We start from the raw sequence: 21,364 nt of genomic DNA, 5'->3' as shown, positions 1-21,364 counted from the left end.
ATTTTATTTAGAGAACTATGGATATCTATCTGGTGCACTTAACTTTGACGTTTCGAAAGAGCTTTCATAGGCCTATTTGAAATAAAAAAAATTGTGTTTTAGTTTGAGCTTCTAATGCATTCTAATGACATCGAGGAGAACAGTCTATTTGGAATTTCTGAACATTACCTGCTATAAGCATTCAACATACACATTTGGGGCCAGTGTTCTACACTTTTAATTCGGATTTTTTTTAATTAAAAGCAATTCTCGAGGGCGTCGTCCACAGGTGCTTCGGCCGCTAAGCGCCCAAGCCACTAACCCATATGTTTACCTCTTGAAATAGAAAAATTCTCCTACCCCGGTGATCTATTCTATTCCATATTTCTTCACAGTTCACATTGATCCATTTTGGATATATTTATCACCTACGTACCACTTTTTACAGAATATGTTTTCAATATCGATAGAACTTTATAGCCTAAGGCGGCCAACTTTCCGAAAACTGAATGCTGGAGTTAACCTTTCGTGAAAAGGGGGGGGGGGGGGTTTGAAAAATGATCGGACGGAACTGATAAAATAAAAACCGTAAGCAAAAAGCTATAATTTAACCTATCAATATCGTGTCACAGCGTGCACTAATGTCTTATTTTCAAAATCATTAGGCCTCACGAGTTCAGTAGAAATAAAGAGAACGAGATTATATTATTAGTAATCTGTGTTCCTGCACTGTTGAGCGTGCGCGCAGGTGGGTGTTGTGTAGAAGCGTGGTAGAAAAATAGGGATGCGGGACATGCGGGACGTATATGTCGCAGGGATATGATAAAAACAGGGATTTTATCAATTCCCTAAGGGATTTGATCAAATCACGGAGGATGTTAAAATAACAACACGATTTTATCTTTTCCCTAAACAAATCTAGTGAATTGAACAAATCCCTAAATTGGTTCAGTGAAATGACAAAAATAATATTGTTCTGAGTAATGGTGATTTTTTATATCAATATTTCCTTGTATTACATACACCTGATTATCATAATTATGTAACCTTTAAACTATTAACCTATTAACCTTTAAAATATCAAAGCAAAATTATTTTTGTCATTTCACTGAACCAATTTAGGGATTTGTTCAATTCACTAGATTTGTTTAGGGAAAAGATAAAATCGTGTTGTTATTTTAACATCCTCCGTGATTTGATCAAATCCCTTAGGGAATTGATCAAATCCCCGTTTTTATCATATCCCTGCGACATATACAACGTTTTGCGGGACTATTTTACTAATAATTTCAAAACGGGATTTCGTCAAGCATTGCGGGACGGTTGGCCGCCTTATTATAGCCTATAAAGCCTACTTTTTTCAAATTCAAATTCAAATTCATTTATTTGCAAAAACATGTGTAGATAATATACATACATAGTGTGATGCTATTAAAGGTGTTACATAGTCTTCTTTGGCTCAACATGTTTGACCATAGCTGGTGTACAAATTAGTTTGAAACTACCATAAGATTATTAAAACAACAAAAACAAAGAATAATAATACAATAACTCAAAAATTAGGTATTAATTTCAATAAAAAAAAATGGTATAAATGTCATGCAATTCAAAATACTTAAAATAGAAACGCTTCAGAAGGTGCATTTAGAGCGATTTGTCTGTTAAAAATTCGTTGACATTGTAATAGGCTTTTTCTGTCAGTATTTTTTTAAACGTTTTCTTAAACTGGTCTGTATTTAGTTCTTTTACACGTTTAGGAATATTATTATAAATGATTGGTGCTCTGCATACAACGCTTTTATACAGTAGCGCTGTCTTTGCTCGCTGAACACAGAGTTTATTATTATCCCTGCTATTTCGTGATATAACGTCCGATATTCGAGGAAACAGATGGGGGTTATTTCTAACAAATAAAGCGATTTCCAAAATATAAAGTGACGGTAATGTGAGGATTTTATGTTTTGTAAAATATGGCTTACAGCTCTCAGTACTTTGGATACCAAACATAGCACGTATGCATCGCTTTTGCATTTTAAATGCCATTTCTTTGTTTGTTGAGTTGCCCCAAAAGATAATGCCATATCTGAGGATCAGTGGCGGCCCTAGGGGTGTGCGAACTGTGCCATCGCACAGGGCCTCGCGCTTGGGGGGGCCTCGCGCTACAAAAAAAATTATTAAAAAATATAAATCTGGTCCAAGAAAAAAAATGTGCATTTTTTCTTTACTTCTAATTCATTCTGCGTTTACTTTTTGAGTCCTCAATTTAACAAAAAGTTGGCACCAAAGTAACAAAAACCACTGGCTCTCGATCCAGTCACGAATTCTTTTTATTTGTGCTTAATTCCGAGTTTAATTTGAGAGTCCTTAAACAAACAATTTAAAAAATTCGCGCTCGCTACGCTCGCGACTGTTCACTTCGCAGTACCTTTCCTTCTAACTTGATTAGAGTAGTTTTATGTCCCAAAACTACGATTTTCGCGCTCGCTACGCTCGCGACTTCACCTTCCACTGTTGTTTCTTATACAAGTTTAGGTGTTTCAGTGACCCAAACCTCAAAATTTTCGCGCTCGCGACGCTCGCGGCTTCACCTTCCACTGCTGTTTGTTATACAAGTTTAGGTGTTTCAGTGACCCAAACATCAAAATTTTCGCGCTCGCTACGCTCGCGGCTTCACCTTCCGCTGCTGTTTGTTGTACAAGGTTAGGTGCTTCAGTGACCCAAAGTTCAAAATTTTACTTGATTTATTTTTTCATTGATCCTTTTTTAACTGAACCTAGACGGTAGCGCCGCTTTTAAGTCCTTTTATTAACAAGAAAACAACTCCTAGTTTCCGTATGAACCTTCTTATTTACGACGTTCGAACTACTCAAGTCACAATCTTTCAATACATAGGGGGCGCTTTTGTCATGATTGCACCCGAACGCTACATGAGCTAGAGACGGCCCTGAATCAGTTATACGAAGAGCTGAATATTATCTCGGTGCTGAAATATATATTAGAAAATAATTTAACTGAAATTTATCCCACTACCGAAATAGTCTTGAGAATTCGAATAATAAAATATTCATATCGAAAAAGCAGTTTTTCGAGGCTTAAAATTATTAAAACATGTTTAAGGAATTCGATAACACAAGATCGCCTTTCAGCCCTTGCTATATTCTTCGATCGAAAATGACGTTGCACATACATTCCATTATTCTGCTTTAATTAAAGATTTTAGTCTTAAGAGATGTCGCAAGCATCAGATCATTTTAATATTTGTTAATTTTGTGATTCTTTAAATATAAACTGTAGTAAAATTAAATTTTATTAATTTGTTTAACTTAAGCATTTCTCCTCAAACATGACGTTTAGCTAAATCAAAACACCAGCTTACTTTCGCAACACATACTTTTCACGTAGGACAAAGGGCCTCGCATAGACCTGCCGCACGTAGCCTCGCAATGGCTAGGGCCGCCGCTGCTGAGGATAGATTCAACAAGACCATAATAAGCCGAGAGTAGCACATCCGTGTTGATGATTGGAGTAAGTTGGTACAAAGCATATGCTTGACTACTGATTCTTTTACATAGTGCATCAATGTGTTCTTTCCAATTTAGTTTACTGTCTATAATTAAGCCGAGAAAGCGAGCTTTAGATACTTCATTTATAGTGTGACTATCATGAGTGAGTTTTACATTTAGTGGATTATGTAATCTTTGTCCAAAGTGCATTATGTTTGTTTTTAATCAATTTATTTTTAAATTATGTACTACTTAAATTATGTTACTCATGCAAACTTCGATATGATATCATAAACTAATAACTCCTATATTTAACGAGCAGTTTATGTCTAGCTAGACAGCCCTGTCTATCTGCATTTGGATCATACAATTTTATTTTTCAGTTTTTTATTGACTGTTTTTGTATCTAGTACTTTATCTAGTAGGTACCTATAGTTTACAAGGCTTTAAGATAAATGCGAAAGTTTTTATACATGATTTATCTGAACAGCATTATTTCCAATTTTAAACCTGTAAGTTTATTATATTTAAATAAAAAAACTATATCTATATTTACATAAAAATGCGAAAGTAATTTTCCCATCTTATTTTTCGCATTGTCACAAAAAAAACTATTGAACCGATTTCGATTTCATTTTAGGCATTAGGTAGGTAATTTATGATTTAACTAGACCCTAGATCAGGCCTTTTAAACTTTGTAGCCAAGTTAACGTTTTAAAACATCTGGCTCGATGAGACAAACTTTGCGAAGCTCGAAAATAATTAATCGAGCTAGAATATTTGAAGTTTAGAACTAAGCTGAGTAGTTAGTTTGGAGTGTTTTTTCTTTCTTTCTCTCAAAATATTAAACACTAGCTCTCCCCTCTTTCAGCATCCGAATAAAAAGTAGTCTATCTCCTCAGACTTAAGACTGTCTTGTCTGAACAAATCTCATTTAAAACTGTTCAGTAGTTTGTGAGCAAACAGACAGCATTACTTTCGCATTTAGGTACAATATAAGCAAGGGTGATGTTTGTATCACACTCGCCATAAATATCGTATTTTTACCACTTTATAAACCCTAACAATACCGATCACATACACGAACAAAACCGCGGTAAAATCTAGCACTTTTCATAGTACAATGACGTCACAACACTAAGATAGCACTTTGTTAGTGACAGACCGACACACAATGGCATTCATTCGTTACTGACACTTAAACTGTACCACTGAAAGCCTAGCTAGGGTAACCAGGAAGTATAGAAACAATCTTAGAAGAAAATCTGAGGATTTCTAGAGATTACTTTTGAGGGCCAAGAAGAAATTCAAAAAGGATGATACTTTCTATTTTTGGAGCGACTTGCAGTCTTTCTAATCCCACCAACGAATTAACTTACACAAAAACAATGCCGAAGAAAAATTTGATGGGGAATTTGATAGGGACCTACTGAGCAGCTGCAACTGCAATCGGAAAGACCAATAGGGCGTTTAAGTAATATTTTTTGACAATTTTCTCTACGCGATTTCACCCAGTTCTCGAGAGAGGGTTCGATCTATGTGCCCGTTGAATTTCATTTTATATCTTTTTATTAACACAGACTCCTAGAAAATGTCCTGAATCAATCACGTAGCATGGTAACCCAGTCCACCCTTTATTGCATTATAGGACTAGCTTGTCTTCCCCGGTTTCTTGCGTAACTAATAATGTACTAGAACTTGTTCACAAATAGACTACAACAACGTGCTTAGCTAATTAATATGGATTTATTTCTAAGGATGCTATTGTGTGGCATAGTGGGTAAAGAACCAACCTCTCAAGTATGAGTGAGGGTTCGATTCCGGGACAGGCAATGCAACTTGTCTAAGTTAGTATGTAAGTACTTTCAAAGTAAGTTTATCTTGGAGATTTGTGTCCATTGGTGACTATGTTTTGGAAGGCACTATAAACTATAGTCCCGGCTGTCAGATGCCAATATGTAACTTTGACAACCAGACTTACCAAGGAGTTTTGGGTTGCCCGGGTAACTGGATTGAGGAGGTCAGATAAGCGATCGCTCCTTGTGGCACGCAGGTACTCAGCTGCATCATGTTAGACTAGAAGCCGACCCCAACATAGTTGGGAAAATGCTTGGCTGATGATACTATACGATACACTTGCGTGAAAGCAACGCCATCTTGAATTCGCAATAAAGCAGGCTATGTCATCAACTAATGAGTATTAGGTATTTAAGGCGCGTGTAAACAAGCTCAAGCTACACTTCTGTGCAATTTATGGCTGCAAAAAATACCAGGCTATTACAAAAAATGTTTTTCGGACCCTGACATCCGAGTAATCTATGGCTGAACCATGTCGACAATAGGATAGCTGATGCTGATGATTTCTCGGACAATACTTATCGGCCGAAAATGCTTGTAATGTTACGAGCCTGTGTTGTAGCCAAATCTTGCACGATATGTAGCCCTTCTAGACGCGCCTTTATACCTAAGTATGTAATTATTAGATCGAGTTAATATATTTTTAGAAGAATTACTTAGTAACTCTTCATTAGAATAAAGAATAGGAGCTCAAAAACTGTTCTTATTAAAATTAATTTCCGAATTTCGTGGCTTTAATATCACCCCCACCATTTGGTTCCCACAAAGCTTAAAGTTATTTAAAAAAATAAGTTTACTGTATTATATTAACGATCCCTGTTTATCATTTGTCTTTCAATCTATGGTGCAAGATATTATCTTAATCCTTACGAATGACTTGGCAAACCTTATTTGACATATTTGTAATCATTAACTAATAATGTGGACTTCCCTAATTAAATTTGAAATGTTTGTAACATGCTGACTTATAATAACCATTGTCTTGCATCACCCACCCTTACTGAAGTGTAAATAAAACACATTTTGTATATTATGTAAATAAATAGTTTTTGATTCTTATCTTATTAGGTAATGTAGATAAAAAGACACAAATCATCGTGGATAAATATTGTTAAAACAATTTTGTTTGGGACGCTTTCACGACAGTCATCAATGACACAAATAGAGACACAAATCAATGGCTCAAAGGTTATGTCTGGCTATAAATGGTACAATATTGCGCATGGTGTTTATATTGAAGACTGGCGGTTTTCCCGCGGTTTTACCCGCGACCTGTGGGAACTCCTGCCCGTACCCAGATAAATTAGATATAGCCCATTTTACTCTAGGTAAAAATCATATTCTCCAACAAACAGCATCTCCTCTCACATAATCAATAATATGTATATTTATGTATTGCAGTATTTATAAATAGCAGAGAGTAACCTTATATAGTTATCGGCACGAATCTTGAGCTCTGACCTACATCTGCGCAGAAGTGATTTATTAGCAAAGAACCAATCCCGAGTGACGGCTATGACGCGATGCGCTGCGGGCCAATCACCGCTTAGCCCGCTCCCGCGCCTCACTTCATACCACAAAAGGGACCCAATAAATTACTTCTGCGCAGATGTAGGTCAGAGCTCAAGATTTGTGCCGATAACTATACCAGCAATAAGAATAGTCTGTCGAAATATGTCAAGTACTGATAATGTTCCATTTTAAGTGAATCCTCTAGCGTGAAACAGACGGCCTTTTTTCAGATTACAGACTTCTGGTATGATTTTGCAGCTTTTCTAACGCGGTCTTGAAAGAATACTTACCCACCTATGTTCAGTCTGAAGTACTAACCGCATTGGAAAATGATTAAAAATGAAACTATTCGCTTTTTCAATCAGAAATATATATATTTTTTATTTTATAATAACTAGATACAACCAAATAATAAATACTTAAAAATACTTACAAAGGACAAAGTAGGTACTGCTTTTTTGCCTGTTTCACATATTTATACAGGAAAATATTATAACGATAAGGATGTTTTAATTAATTAGGTGTACCTATATCGTTGAACTAATTATAAAATGTGGTCTTAAAAACAGCTTTAGCTAAGCTTAAACCATTGACCCGAAAAAGTAATAGATAAATGGTCTAAACCCCTACTAAAACCCGAACTTTTCAAGTCACCACGCTTTATAATTAGGTGAAGAACGTTTGCTCAGTCGATTGCTGTAAAAAAGTGTAATTTTTATATATGGTAGTTTTGAATTGAAGCAGCGATATGTACCTTTATGTTTAAACTCCCAATATCTTGTCCTTAAAGAAATATACTTATTGAAAAAAAAATTGTTTTATGTATTGAGAAAAAAGTTTTTGGTCTGCGGCAATCTTGGTTTCGTTCCTTGCACTTACTTTATTCCAATATTGATATTATACGTAACCCGTAAACCGATTTTGATGGCATGATTAATATAATTTTTTTGTTACAATTTCTAAAACAAAAAATAGTTATTTTTAGTTTAACAGAGAAATCAGGTCTCATCATCATCATCATCATCATCAGCCTATCGCAGTCCAGTAAATCAGGTCTAATGTATAATATTGTTCCAATCTTAATAAATCACTTGTATCGTATATATGTTGTCAATACTGGGCTAATCCCTCGATACAAGGCACGCAATAATATATGTAATATGTTTCTAAAGATACTTTGATCCTTCTTGAATGAGCATAAAGCCACTACATTCAACTGTGGCAAATCTGTCAGTTATTCCAAAAAATAAAACACAAAATTAAATTTGAACCATTTAATATCGCTGACTTATTATTTTGTCAACTATTGATATCACCTCCCGTCTGAAAACCCTCATTTCAGGCTCCGAAAAAGATTCTATATCAGGTAACATAGACAATAGGAACATCTTCCTTGGAGAACACTCTGTGTTGTTATCATCACTGTAACTATTTCTACCACCACCATTTTGATTTACACGACTATTTTCTATCCTACCATTCATTATATTTGGTATCGTATTATCGTTAATTGTGACTCTGGTTATTTCCCTAACTTTATGTTCTTCTATCTCTGGGTCGGAGCACACTGAACTGTTGGTATCTGATAACTCTTGCTTTTCTATTGTGTTTATTTCTAGCTCCATCATGTCTTCTTTGGGGTCTATTTCCTTAGCTTCGTAGGAATCTGTTCCCTTGGCTTCGTTATGTTTAGGCCGGACACTGAGGAAAGGCGTGAGGAAGTGCAAGACCTCGGTAAGGTAGTACGGCCTCATTGGGGGCTTGTCGCTAACTTGCTGCTTGAGAGATCTCATGTAAGATATTCGTATTTTGCGCCATTTGTCTCGACAATCGGGTACTGTAACAAAAAGAAATAGAAATTAAAATATTTGTTTAAATATTAAATAACTTGCACGGTTATTCTATTATTTCTTTCGAATTCTTTATATATATGTAGTGTCATATTGTTGTTCCCACAGTTATAGGCAACCCTTTCTGATTAATTATTATTAATGATAAATGAATGGCTGACTTCGACAATGACTTCGACGAAGTCGTGGTGGCCTAGTGGGTAAAGAACCAACCTCTCGAGTATGTGGGTGTGGGTTCGATTCCAGTTCAGGCAAGTACCAATGCAACTTTTCTAAGTTTGTATGTAATTTCTAAGTAATCTTAGACACCTGAGAGTGTAGAGAGGAGGCCTGTGCCCAGCAGTGGGACGATAAAAAAGGCTGTAACAGAATGGAGTTAAGCTCAAAAAGATTGCAGAAATATATGGTACAACTCTGCTAATCCTACCTGAGGAAGAAAATAAGCGTGACGAGCAATTTTTCGCGTCGCTACGTCGAATGACGATGAATTGTAATATTTTTACACAGGTATTCTGTGTGTACTTCCTCAGGCTCTAGACTGTCTGGTACCAAATTTAATTTAAATCGGTTCAGTAATTTTGAGTAAAAGCACGACAGATTGAGCTATTTTTAACCGATTTCCCAAAAAGGAAGAGGTTCTCAATTCGTCGGGATGTTTTTTTTTTGCATTAATCTTTATACCTACCTAAGTAAATTCAATTTACCAACAAAACACAAAAACTCAGTGTTCGATAAACTTCAGTGCTTCCTAGGTATTTCATAACATTTCATGACTATGGTGAATGATTTTATCTTGAAAACTGTGTGACGTCATTAATTGCAACATTAACTGATATTTGGGACAAGTGAAAACTTGTCTTTTAATCTTAAAAAATATATCAAAGACGATGGGATTAATTTGATGTTAAGCTAGATAAAAAAAAAAATGTTAAAAGTTGGGAATTTTCAGATAATTTTTCTATTCAATTTGTAGACTATCTTATGAAGACCAGGGTCTTTCACCTTTCATCATCATCATTATCACCTTCCTGAATTTTTCCCAGACCAGCGTCTTTGGAGATTAAAATGTTTTTTTTTTTTACTTCAGTATGGGCAAAAACCTACCTGCGCATGAAAATAATAGTACCGTAAAATCTATTTTAACCCGCTAATATTAGCTTCATTTTAACCAGCTATGTTTTTACCGAAACTGTATTTTTTCTGTACTATATTAAACTCTGATATACGGTTTCTTCCTTCCTTGTTATTAACTTAATACACAACACATTGCAATAAATAATTTAGGTCACTATGTCTAGGGGGCATTTAATGAGTAACGAGGACAAATAATTATTTACATTCAGTAAAAGGCATTCATCAGCATTCATCAAACTGTTATTCCGTAACGTAAATAACTATTGTTGAAATCTAAATATCTGTGACACAAACAAATACTTATGCAATATTTATATAAAACTTAAAAATGCTGACCGTACAATAAACTCTATCTGTCAATATTTTATTTCAACACTATTCAAATTAGTAAAAAAAGACGCTTTATTGTATTCAACACAATTTATTTTGAGCACAATTGAACTCTATGGAATTCTCTACAGGGTACTATTTTACTTGAAAGGCAAACACCCAACCAGAGGGGTTCTTTAAGAAATAATTTTGATTATGGCGCGAAAATAATACAAACACAACACATGGCTAAATGACCTAGTTAACACTTGCAAGTTGCGCAGTCAGATCAATACAAAACTGATGAGAAATAAACAAACAAAAAATACTTACTTGATGTGTTCGAACGTTTAGCTATCGCCGACCAGGCTCTCCTGTTGTGCACTTTATTAGCATATTCCGGCAAAGTCTTGTCGTACAAACAAGGATACTTTTCCACTTCCTTCACAAAATCCACTATGTCCCTCCTATCCGTCACTTTGGGAAACACGTCGTATTTCGCGTCCATTATCACAACGTTATAGAACAGATATAAAATAACAAATGAAACACCCGTTCGTCACGGAGCGTAGTGCGCAACTGCGTCGCAACATTGAGGTGAAACATAAAATGGTGGCAATATTGCGAGGTTCACTTTCTGCGAGGCGCTCCACCAATCAGAAGCGAGTATTCTGACGCACACAGAGACAGTGTTCGGTCGATGACATCAATGTTATGGCTGATTTACATTGAGTCAGTGACTGACGTCAGTCCACTGACAAGTCAGTGCTGACCCGGTACTGCCATCGTGTAAATTGATTTGAAGTCAGTACAGTACTACTGACGAAACACTGACACTACACTGACTTCGTGTAAATAGCACGCGTCAGTTTTCGGCGTCTACACTGACGTCAGTTACTGACTCAATGTAAATCAGCCTTTACGCAGTCCGGGCTCCATATTGCGCCAACTTTATTTGCATTGCGTAATATTTTAGGTAGGGAAACAGTGATTGAGGAAAATATTAGTATTTTTGTAGGTATTATAGTAATTGTTGTGAACTGAGTAGCTTTTTAGTTTATATATAACTTTTGTACATTGCATAACTGATAAGAATTTTGTGTCGCGAGAATCTGATGCAACTTGAATACATTATTAGTATTGTTGTTGTTTGTAAAGTCCCATTCACGGAGAGTACTTTTAGCGTACTCATTCTTAGTAGTTTGTATTAGTCATTAATGCAAAAAGCTGCAGCCCCTATTTCGTCGTAGTTGAAATTTATTAAGGAACCAATCTTTAAAGTTCTGTTTATTAATTAACATCAATAATTACACCTCAAAATATGTATCTAAATATTAAAAGATGTATTTTTAAGTTAGTAGGTAACTTACTTCCTATTCTTGGTTATACTTTTATAAACAGGCTGCCTCGCAAGTTTTGTGGGCGCAAATACAACTGCTACGTACGGGATTCGATTCCCGGGAAGAGTGTATTTTCACTGTGCGGTATTTTCTACTATTTCGAGGAAATCCGCAGGTACAGCGTGATTACATGTTATTTATCATGTGTTAGGAGTTTGTATATTAGTCGTGGAGTCGTGGTGGCCTAGTCGGTAAAGAACCAACCTCTCGAGTATGAGGGCGCAAGTTCGATTCCAGGTCAGGCAAGTACCAATGCAACTTTTCTAAGTTTGTATGTACTTTCTAAGTATATCTTAGACACCAATGACTGTGTTTCGGATGGCACGTTAAACTGTAGGTCCCGGCTGTCATTGAACATCCTTGACGGTCGTTACGGGTAGTCAGAAGCCAGTAAGTCTGACACCAGTCTAACCAAGGGGTATCGGGTTGCCCGGGTAACTGGGTCGAGGAGGTCAGATAGGCAGTCGCTTCTTGTAAAGCACTGGTACTCAGCTAAATCCGGTTAGACTGGAAGCCGACCCCAACATAGTTAGGAAAAGGCTCGGAGGATGATGAAGAGTTTGTATATTAACAAACTACTGGGAAAAGAAAATGTCACAATGTAATGCTAAGTTCTATGTAAAACATCATTATGAAGAAAGTTAATGGTTTATAATTAATCCAGCAGCCAAATCTAAAGCCAGTTCTTTTTAAGACTACGTTTATAATAAGATGGTACACTTAATTTAACTAAAGTACTTTAACTAGAGTAAATAGTATACGTAATATAATAAGATGGTACAGGTATCACTTTTACCAAAGTACCAGGTAAAAACCTGTAAATTTTAAAGTGTCTCAAACCCCAGACACTGGCAAGATGATCTGTATCTTGAACTTAGCACCTACTTAACTTCTGTCCGTCAGCAGTTTCCACTGCGCATGACCCAAGCCGAGTGGCTCTTACAAGTTGGGTTCAGTATACCGGCCGAAGTCAGCATATCAGTTAATCGCATTACCGAATGAGGTAAGGCGATTTACCGCTTATTCCAAGTCGGATTAGCTGGTAGGCCGGTGTTCTATTGACTGTTAAGTTTCTTACTTTAGTTTAGTGATAGTTGTGTTCGTGTTAATGTGTTGTCTTGGAATTTTTAGTAAGTTGTAGCCTGAATTGTAACTATATTTGTCGATATTTTGGTTGTAGAAGAAACTTAAGTAATTGTATCGACAGTTATTAAAGCATTTTGAAGTTGAGCAACTATAGTTCGGCCATTCAGAGAATGCGTTCCTGACACGTCGCGATTGAACTGACGACGTAATAACATTCATTGATTATTGATATAATAATGTTGTTTTAATGCTCCTCAATTGTTAAAACGGTAAACAACCAGCAAAAATATTTTTATCGTAACTGCAACGCCATTGCAAAGTTACGTCGTCAGTTCAATCGCGACGTGTCAGGAACGCATTCTCTGAATGGCCGAACTATAAGTTGTTGCGTAAGTTTTGAAGCTTCAGTTAAATAAAGGTAGACTTAAATATTAAATTGTATTTACTATAATATTGTAAAGGGATAAAGTTTATAAATTGTGAGTTTGTGCCATTTTAGGGGTAATCTCTGAAACTACTGAACAGATTTTGAAAATTCTTTTACCAATAGAAAACTATCTTTTGGGTGTTATTTATTTTAAGTAGTTACCTTGGGACGCAGATGAAACCGCGGGAAACAGTATTTTATAAATACCTACATGTCAAGATAGAATATAGGTACAATTAGCTGGTCGTCAATCGTTGATTCTTAGCGCCTAACCAAATAGTTATAACTAACACACGCTCTGATATACATTGCTATGATATTAATATAAGTCTGGTGATAACTGATATACTTACCCGAAAATAGTCTGCGATAAATAGATAGTGCAAAGAATACCTAGCAGATAAACAAATCATTACTGCCATTCCCAATATGCCATCTATCTTTTTTGCTTAGAGGTAGGATTTTGATATTATCTACTTGTATGGGGCTAATATCAACATTATATCTTTAGTTAGCAATACAGATCGTATATTAGGAGCGGATGTTATTATATAAGATAGTAAGAAAATCACTCGTAATTCGAGACTTAATTTTGGATACCTATAGACAGATAATTTATCTAATCTTTTTTTATGAAAAAATATTACATAAATACTGCGCAACAATTGAAATCATCGTGCAAGAGGTTTGTTTACATCGTAGGAAGCCACATATTGGTTTCAGGAAGCCATGCAAAGCGACCTTGGGCCGTGATAACTCTTTGCTACGTTATGCTAGTAATTTTACGCCACGGAAATGTGTCGGGAACGTGTAGTTATAAAAAAAAAACTTTTTTTCATTACTCGACTGTAAAAAATTACCGACTACGACAAAAGGCGGTTATGTTTTTAACTGACAATGTTTTCCCGATACGACGGATGTTACCAATTTTGCGGAGCATTAAATTCAAAAAACCTTCTTTCAAATCGGTTTCCGAGATTAGCACGGTCAAACTAACTAAACTCTTCAGATATATAAATTAATATGGATCCTCCTCCTTGCGTCGTATTCCTCAATGCTGAGGGTCGTGAAGTCCTCTTAGGATTAACTTCTCTCTGACGGTGTCCCGCCATCTATGCCTGTTCTTCGCATCATGCAGAGCGCTGTGTAGTTGGGTGTCTAAAGCGGAGTGAACCTGATCTGACCACCTTGTTGGACTACGGCCCCTAGGTCGTTTGCCATCAACCTTCCCGGTGACTATTAGCTGTTCAAGGTTGTGGCCCTCCTTTCTGGCTATTTGTCCGAAAAACTCCAGTATCCTGCGCATACAAATGGTCGACAGACTCGTCTTGATGTTGAGCTCACGCAGGATTGATACATTTGTGCAAAAAACATTCCACGGAATTTGCAACATCTTCCTCCAGCACCACATCTCGAATGCATCAATACGGGCCTGCCTTTTTCAAGGTCCATGTCTCAGCGGCGTAGCTGAAGATGGAAAATACCAAGGAGGTAACTAATTTAGTTTTGGTTCTTTTGGAAATGTTTCGATCTCTCCATACGCCTTGCAGCTGAGACATTGCATTTTTGGCCATGCCTATGCGTCTTCTGATTTCACTCTCACACTGTCCGGTGTTGCTGATGCTTGCGCCGAGATAGATGAAATCTTCAACAATCTCAAGACCAAGAGCACCTGTGAGCCTTACTTTTTTACTGCGATCCACTATCATGACCTTAGTTTTACTGTGATTGATCTTCAGGCCTAACTCTAGACTGATGCGTTCCATTCTGCCCAGGATTCCTACCAGTTCCGCCACACTCGCGGCCAGAAGGGTGGTGTCATCTGCGTATCGGAGGTTAGTGAGTTTAGTGCCACCAATGGCAATACCTCCTTCCCAGTTTTCGCAGGCTCTTCTTGTTATGTATTCTCCATAGGCATTGAATAAAATTGGTGACAGAATACAGCCTTGCCTGACTCCTTTTTCAAACTTGAACGGCTCCGAGGTGGCTCTGTCGATTAATATGGATAGGATATAATAAACACAAACATACCTAATAACAAAGGGCTAAGCGATTTTACACAATTGCTATGAAAACTTTAAGGTCCAAGTTCACCGACAACATAAACGTCAGATTTTCTTAAAACGACAGTTTACTTGAGGATTGAATAAGAAAATTTACGTTTATGTTTTCGGTGAACTTGGACCTTATACTTTAAATCAAGTTTAAACCTAGTTCTTTAAAAATGTGTTCTTTGTTACAGGTGTTAATCATCGCATGGCTATCAAGCGGCAAGATGTCGGGCATGACAGGAGCGAGCATGTTGCGTACGCGCAGAAAAGATGTCAACGTCAAACCCAACCGAAAGTGAGTGCTAGCTACACATACACCTTATATTGACACTTACGGTGTGCCCTATGTGAGCGATCTGGATGCGAACGCAAAGCGAAGCGAAAACGACAAACTCAATTTCTTTTTGGAAACTCTTCCAATCGCTTTACGTTTTCATTAATACGCCCATGTATGACGCATCCTTAAGACCTTGGGGAAGACGAAAAGTAGACAGATACCTATATTTTATAAGAATTTTTTTCTAGCGTGGAATTAACGCAATTGTCTATCAAATTCTCAGCCAAAGACTTCTTAAATACAAATACAAAACCACACCCTCATCATCATTGACTCCACGCATGATCACAGTAGAAGCTTCTAACTTTCCACCATCACATCACCCGTTTATAGTGCACATTGGGAAGACCAAGGAAAATTTCCAGTGCCTAACTTTCATAAACTTAGACAGACAAAAGGTGTATGGGGCGTATCCAGGGCAGTTGGAACTCAGAAGGGTCGGTGGGACCTTTTGGCTCCGATTGGCGGAAGACCGCGTGTTGTGGCGAATCAAGAGGTCCATGGCCAGGACTAAAGAGTTACAGGATGAGGACGATAGGTAATCGTGTCCGTTTTATGTGCACTGTAAATGGCGTAAAGAAGAATGACTCTGTAAGCACCCTTGAGGCTGGAGCGCACTAAGTTTTGTATATTTTTCTTCTAAACAGTCTTCTTCTGGACATAGCTTCTGCTAGAAATAATCCGAGGGTTTTTGTTTGCGAGGAACTATGTCCAGTAGAAGCTGTTAAGTAAACCTCAAAATTATAAGGTTCATTTCAAGCATTGTCATCTTGAGCATCACACCTTTCTTTCTCGCTTTCGCATCATCAAGCTTTTATTATATTCTTCTTTTTTGTCTGGGGAAGAAATACGTAGAAAGCAAGCAGAGGAGCACAAAATATATTATCAACATGTCTACGCTTTTCGTCTGCTTTCTATTGGCACTTGACAAAAAGCAAATCCCCAAATCTATGTAGTATATTTTCTTTCTATCTCCTTGTTTCTCGTAAAGCATGAACCAAATCGTCTTATATGTCCCAATAGCAAAATTTATGAATAAATTGCAGAGATCATCTCCCCATTTCATGTGTCATTTCGCTACACAGACATTTCCGATAATCCAGTCATGACCACACATTCACTTTGAACTTCTACACACGCGACATGGCAATTAGTATATCACGGATTTCTTTAAACTCCAGGAACTGTAAACTGTTTTTCGGATCTTATCCTGAGTCCTACAGCATAGTTTAAGATATCAACAAACGTGTTTTAGAGAAAATTTATTTTAGACCAACCACTAATTCCTGGAGATACAATAATAATTTGCCGGCAGGTTGGATCGGAAGTCCTCGCGGGGCATGCTGTACGAGAACGAGGAGCTGCGTCTGCGCACTATCAATATCAATGCCGAAGTTGAAAGAGGTAATTTTACGTGCATACTTTTTATTGAAAAAAATGGTTCTTGATTAAGTTTCACAGAAATACATTTCCTAGCAGAAGCAGCTTTCCTAACAGATTTCCTAGGAAATGTGTCTAATGTAATTTATTTCACACATTTTGTTTTCGAAACATTTCATTTAAGATAAAATGCTGCTCAGTATAAAAAATACATTTGCCAAATATTGAAAAAAATGCAGGACGTAACGTTGACACTCAAACAAATATTAAGTCGCTCAAATATTATGAAGCTGCTCATTTTATATATATTTTAAGTAACTCAAATTAATGTTTCTAAGATACTATTCTGTTGATTTTTTGTCACTTACAGTCAGTCGCTCACTTACTAATTATATAACCCAAATTAATTAATTTTGACACTTAAAATTGTAATTTACAGTCACTCGGCTTATTAATACCCTAAATATAATAGGGCATGGATTCCGAGGCTATTTTATCAAATCATTCAGTAATATGACAGTCACCAAGCGTTGTCATCATCATTGACTTATCAGTTATTTGCCGTTCACCATCTGATAAAGCATACACCATGACCACTGTAGTGTACTATACAAGGATTGGGCCAATTAAGTCAATATTAAGTTCTATGTGAATGAACCTGTCGTGACCTATAGTTAAGTGAATACTCTTCCATGAAGGATTCCCTGAGCCCTGATATCCCCGCAATTCATGCTTTATTTTCATAGAAATAAAGTTCACAATTTTGCCCACTTTACTCCACAGGTCAATCGGACATAAAAAAACTAAAGCGTGAAAACGAGCAGCTGAAGCGTGAGATATCAGCACTTCGCTACGAGTATGACCGGCTGGACAGCATGCTGCGGGACCGACGGTCTTCGCCTGAACACTCGGACGTACGTTTAGTTTATATTTATACTGGGAACCCGGTTTGCCACAAGGGAAGCTTAAACCTCTCTAAATTATGTTGGTGTACGTCTATTGCAAGAATGAAAGAAAAAAGATAAGAAGAGATAATTGTTGTTTTTGATTTCATCGCAATATACTAAACATCTAAACAATAAACATCTAATAATATATGCAGTAATTTACTTACGGTACATTAGTTTATGGGGGCCTTTCTTTTAAGATATTGTCAGTCTCGTATACCTAGAAAAACCAAATGACCATGAAACATGATAAAGTTGTATTTATATTCATTAACAATTATTATTGATCAAAGTTTAACAGTATATAAAACAAAATATCAATTAAGAATATGTAAAGGACTTGGATTAAAAACATCTACAAATGGATTCCAACCACAATAAGACTCACACACTTCGATACAGAGATGGTTTCTTTCTAAAGTCTGCGCTGTTACTCTCAAAGGAGCCATCAGCATCGTTAGACCCTCGCCAGACATGTCAGCTTCAATGAACAAACTGTACAAATTCACACATTGCTCTATAAACTTAACAATATTTGCGGTAACAACCTCGTCGTCATTAGCAGCTCTCTCATATTCACAAATGTGCACATTCTCCAAACTGATGCAGTGACTCAAAATCTCAAAGATAATCTCGTATTCAACATCTTCGGAAGTCAACATGAAATTCTTTAACTTTGCTAAATGAATCGCCTTCGACAGAGATTGTGTGTAGCCGCGGATCATGCCATGTTTTTCAACATAAATATCCAAAGTTACCAGTTTGGGACAAGCAGTAAATAGGTGGGTAAAAAAATCCTTCCTAAGTGGTATGTTGTTTATCCTCAAAAATGTTAAGTGCCGTATCGTTTTAGATTCCTTACATAAGCTAATTGGTCGTCGACATCTCATTACCACGCCGTCTCGACGACAGAAATCAGTTAGAGTGACCATTTCTGGAACATAATCCAACTTTTTCTCAAAATTCTCGCAGCTGTCGATACAGTACCAATTACTTGGGCCTTTGACAATCTGCATTTTTGTTTGATTATGCATACAAATGTAAGTTGGAAAATAATCCTTTAACTCCAACATTAGCTTTTTGAAGAAAACATCATCAAAAGTCGTAGTGGCTTTATTCCACGCCTTAAATATAATATTGCCATCCAGCATAAAGTTTTGCGGTAGGTAAGAGCTGATTTCAAGTTTGAAATCGTTGCAATGGTTCATGTAATTCTGTATTGGAAATATGCTGGAAAATATCGGCGACACATAAATTGCGATTTTCTCCAAATACATCACAAAAATATACTCCAGTTGGTTGAAGTTTAATCTCGATATTCCGTCCAATTGTGCGGACATTTTATGAGTCACAGCACAATCTCGGAATAAGTAAGTCAGCTTGGAGAAATTCGTTTCAATTTCATATGGATTGCTGTAGCTGGTTTCATGATGACTTAAATCGAAAAAGTCTTTGTAATTATCAGACACTGTTAATTTCAAGTCTTGTACCAGAGGAACGCCATTTAAGAACTTCAATGGAGACGCTGACACAATAAACTCGAAGATGACGAAGTGAATGACTTTGAACTGTCTTTCTTTGAATATTTCTCTGCATTTTTCGTTTATACGTTCATTTTTATAACTGCTGGGACATTTGAAGAAGTTAATACCGATGTTTCTAACAGTTTTTGGACACACTTCGCCTATGTCTGATAGGTAGATGTTTGTGAAAGTTAAGTCTAAAGATTTTAGGTTCACAAATCTGCTTATATGTGGTTTGAGGTTTTGCACGGTCAGATCTTGTACTCCACTCAAATTTAAACAGCTGATGTGTTCTGCGAGATTTACGAATAACTTGTCATTTAAGGTCTTCACAGTTGCTAGGGTGCTTCTGGATAGAATAACATTCTTTAAATGACACCAGCCCGATGCAAAATACTCCCTGATGTGAACAGAACTATTGTAAACATCGATTTTCGTCTTAGTATCTAAATAATTAAATATTATCACCCCTACTTCAACTGGTAGATCTAAAAAATTCATTTGGTTGGTGAGTTTTGAAGAGTGCTTTCTAAAAATTTGTATAAAAAAATACTTTGCCGAAAAATTGATTTTGACATTGACGGTTTGTTTTCTTTTGAATCTTGATGATTTCTACTTTATGAATACCAAATAGTTTTAAAGAAAGAGTAGGTATGTAAGCATTCATAATTAGTGTTCTTCAAAATATACCCTGCTATGCAGAAAAAACTACCAGCAAACTTATCACGGATAGGAAGTAGTTATTAACTAAATAGAAAACAATTTATTTCTTTTTTGGCTTCACACAATAATGAGCTTTAAATGTTGAGTAAATAAAGCACATTATCGGTTGGCAGGACAGCGTGTCGGTATGCAGCGTGTGCCCCGACTGCGTCAGCGTGGATGGCTCAGCTCGAGCCGTCGCCTTCCATGACCTGAGCGTCGTGCCAGAGGAGGGAGAACAGGACAAGGTATGCAGAACCATGATCATCTACTGCCTAGGTTTTTCCCAACTTTGTAGCGGTCAGCTTCCAGTCTAACTGGATGCAGCTGCAGAATAAATAGAATATGATAGTTATCATCAAAAAATTGTAAAGGAGACTACGAACACCAAAAGCATTTCTTCTAAAGTATCTATCACTAAACACATGATTGGCAAAATTCAATTCAATTTCATTATCTATCTATATAAATAAAAATGAATTGTTGTTCGTTAGTCTGATTAAAACTCGAGAACGGCTGGGTCGATTGAGCTGATTTTGGTTTTAGAATGTTTGTAGTCTATATAAATAAAAATGAATTGTTGTTCGTTAGTCTGATTAAAACTCGAGAACGGCTGGGTCGATTGAGCTGATTTTGGTTTTAGAATGTTTGTAGAGGTCCAGGGAAGGTTTGAACGATACGAAGTTCGCGGGATCAGCTAGTAATAGCTAAATATCTAGTATTTAGGCTTTTACAATAAAACTTGAGAAACATGTCCGATTCCATATGAAATTCAGAACTAATTTTCATCTTTCTTCGAAAAAAAAAAAACCTTTTTATTTAGATTATGTTACTTTTACGGCCAGTTTCTTCATCAAAAGTTAAAGTAATGTCTAAAGTAAAAGTAACGGTCAAATACGTTTTTTCAAGGCTAAAGTGACAGCAAAACTAATAGAAAAATTGAATTTGACCGTTACTTTTACTTTAGACATTACTTTGACTTTTACTTTGGCTTTAACTTTTGATGAAGAAACTGGCTGTTAGTTGTCCACATCGAGAAAATATTTCTTATCATTAGCTCGTGGTTTGGGCAGCAATGGTGAGCCTGTAGAACATTTCATGAAATGCGATAATTTAACAAAATTATCAATCATTTCATCAATTAAGGTAATCTATGTACAATATGATTACGAAATAGACAATGACCTATTCAGTTCTACTATTTAACTGGCACGGAAAACTGTCATTGTTGGCGATTAATTGTTTACTAAAAGAATTGAGGTTCATTTTGCTTAAAACAATACGTGACGAGACAGTAAATATATATTTGTAAATAGCTCAATCAGTTAGTTTGTTACATCAGCCATAATTTTTGTCAAAGGCCGCTT

At 36.4% G+C, this 21,364-nt stretch overlaps 3 protein-coding genes across 7 annotated transcripts in view; 1 reads left to right on the top strand and 2 right to left on the bottom strand.

Annotated features, from left to right (window-relative positions):
* The window catches only part of LOC124642583, a 70,200-nt gene that overhangs the window by 41,391 nt on the left and 7,445 nt on the right, over positions 1-21,364 (top strand). The window contains exons 1-5 of one of the 5 annotated variants that reach the window (XM_047181036.1): positions 12,659-12,674; positions 15,300-15,403; positions 16,761-16,849; positions 17,609-17,739; positions 20,132-20,245. In XM_047181036.1, coding sequence (XP_047036992.1) covers positions 15,333-15,403; positions 16,761-16,849; positions 17,609-17,739; positions 20,132-20,245 — 405 coding nt within the window. In that variant the 5' untranslated portion in view covers positions 12,659-12,674; positions 15,300-15,332. Of the gene's footprint in view, positions 1-12,658; positions 12,675-14,873; positions 14,893-15,299; positions 15,404-15,930; positions 15,984-16,760; positions 16,850-17,608; positions 17,740-20,131; positions 20,246-21,364 lie in introns of those variants that run through there. The other 4 variants (XM_047181035.1, XM_047181034.1, XM_047181037.1 and 1 more) reach the window with 4 other exon arrangements.
* Positions 8,111-10,746, bottom strand: LOC124642586. The gene is made up of 2 exons (XM_047181041.1): positions 10,478-10,746; positions 8,111-8,688 (listed from the first exon to the last, which is right to left on the bottom strand). Exons 1-2 carry the CDS (start codon positions 10,650-10,652, stop codon positions 8,126-8,128), a joined length of 738 nt encoding a protein of 245 aa, XP_047036997.1. The 5' UTR covers positions 10,653-10,746; the 3' UTR covers positions 8,111-8,125.
* Positions 18,090-19,796, bottom strand: LOC124642584. The gene has a single exon (XM_047181039.1). It carries the CDS (start codon positions 19,794-19,796, stop codon positions 18,090-18,092), a length of 1,707 nt encoding a protein of 568 aa, XP_047036995.1.

This window comes from Helicoverpa zea, chromosome 25 (assembly GCF_022581195.2).
Source record: "Helicoverpa zea isolate HzStark_Cry1AcR chromosome 25, ilHelZeax1.1, whole genome shotgun sequence".
Classification (NCBI taxonomy): Eukaryota; Metazoa; Arthropoda; class Insecta; order Lepidoptera; family Noctuidae; genus Helicoverpa; species Helicoverpa zea.
This window is presented reverse-complemented; position numbering and strand designations above follow the sequence as displayed.

What these genes read in the sequence shown, in the direction of transcription:
- LOC124642584 (XM_047181039.1), bottom strand. Translation starts at nt 19,796, where the DNA reads ATGAATTTTTTAGATCTACCAGTTGAAGTAGGGGTGATAATATTTAAT.
- LOC124642586 (XM_047181041.1), bottom strand. Translation starts at nt 10,652, where the DNA reads ATGGACGCGAAATACGACGTGTTTCCCAAAGTGACGGATAGGAGGGAC. An exon ending in TAAACGTTCGAACACATCAA is followed by an intron (nt 8,689 to 10,477) that starts GTAAGTATTTTT and finishes TTTTTGTTACAG; the next exon opens with TACCCGATTGTCGAGACAAA.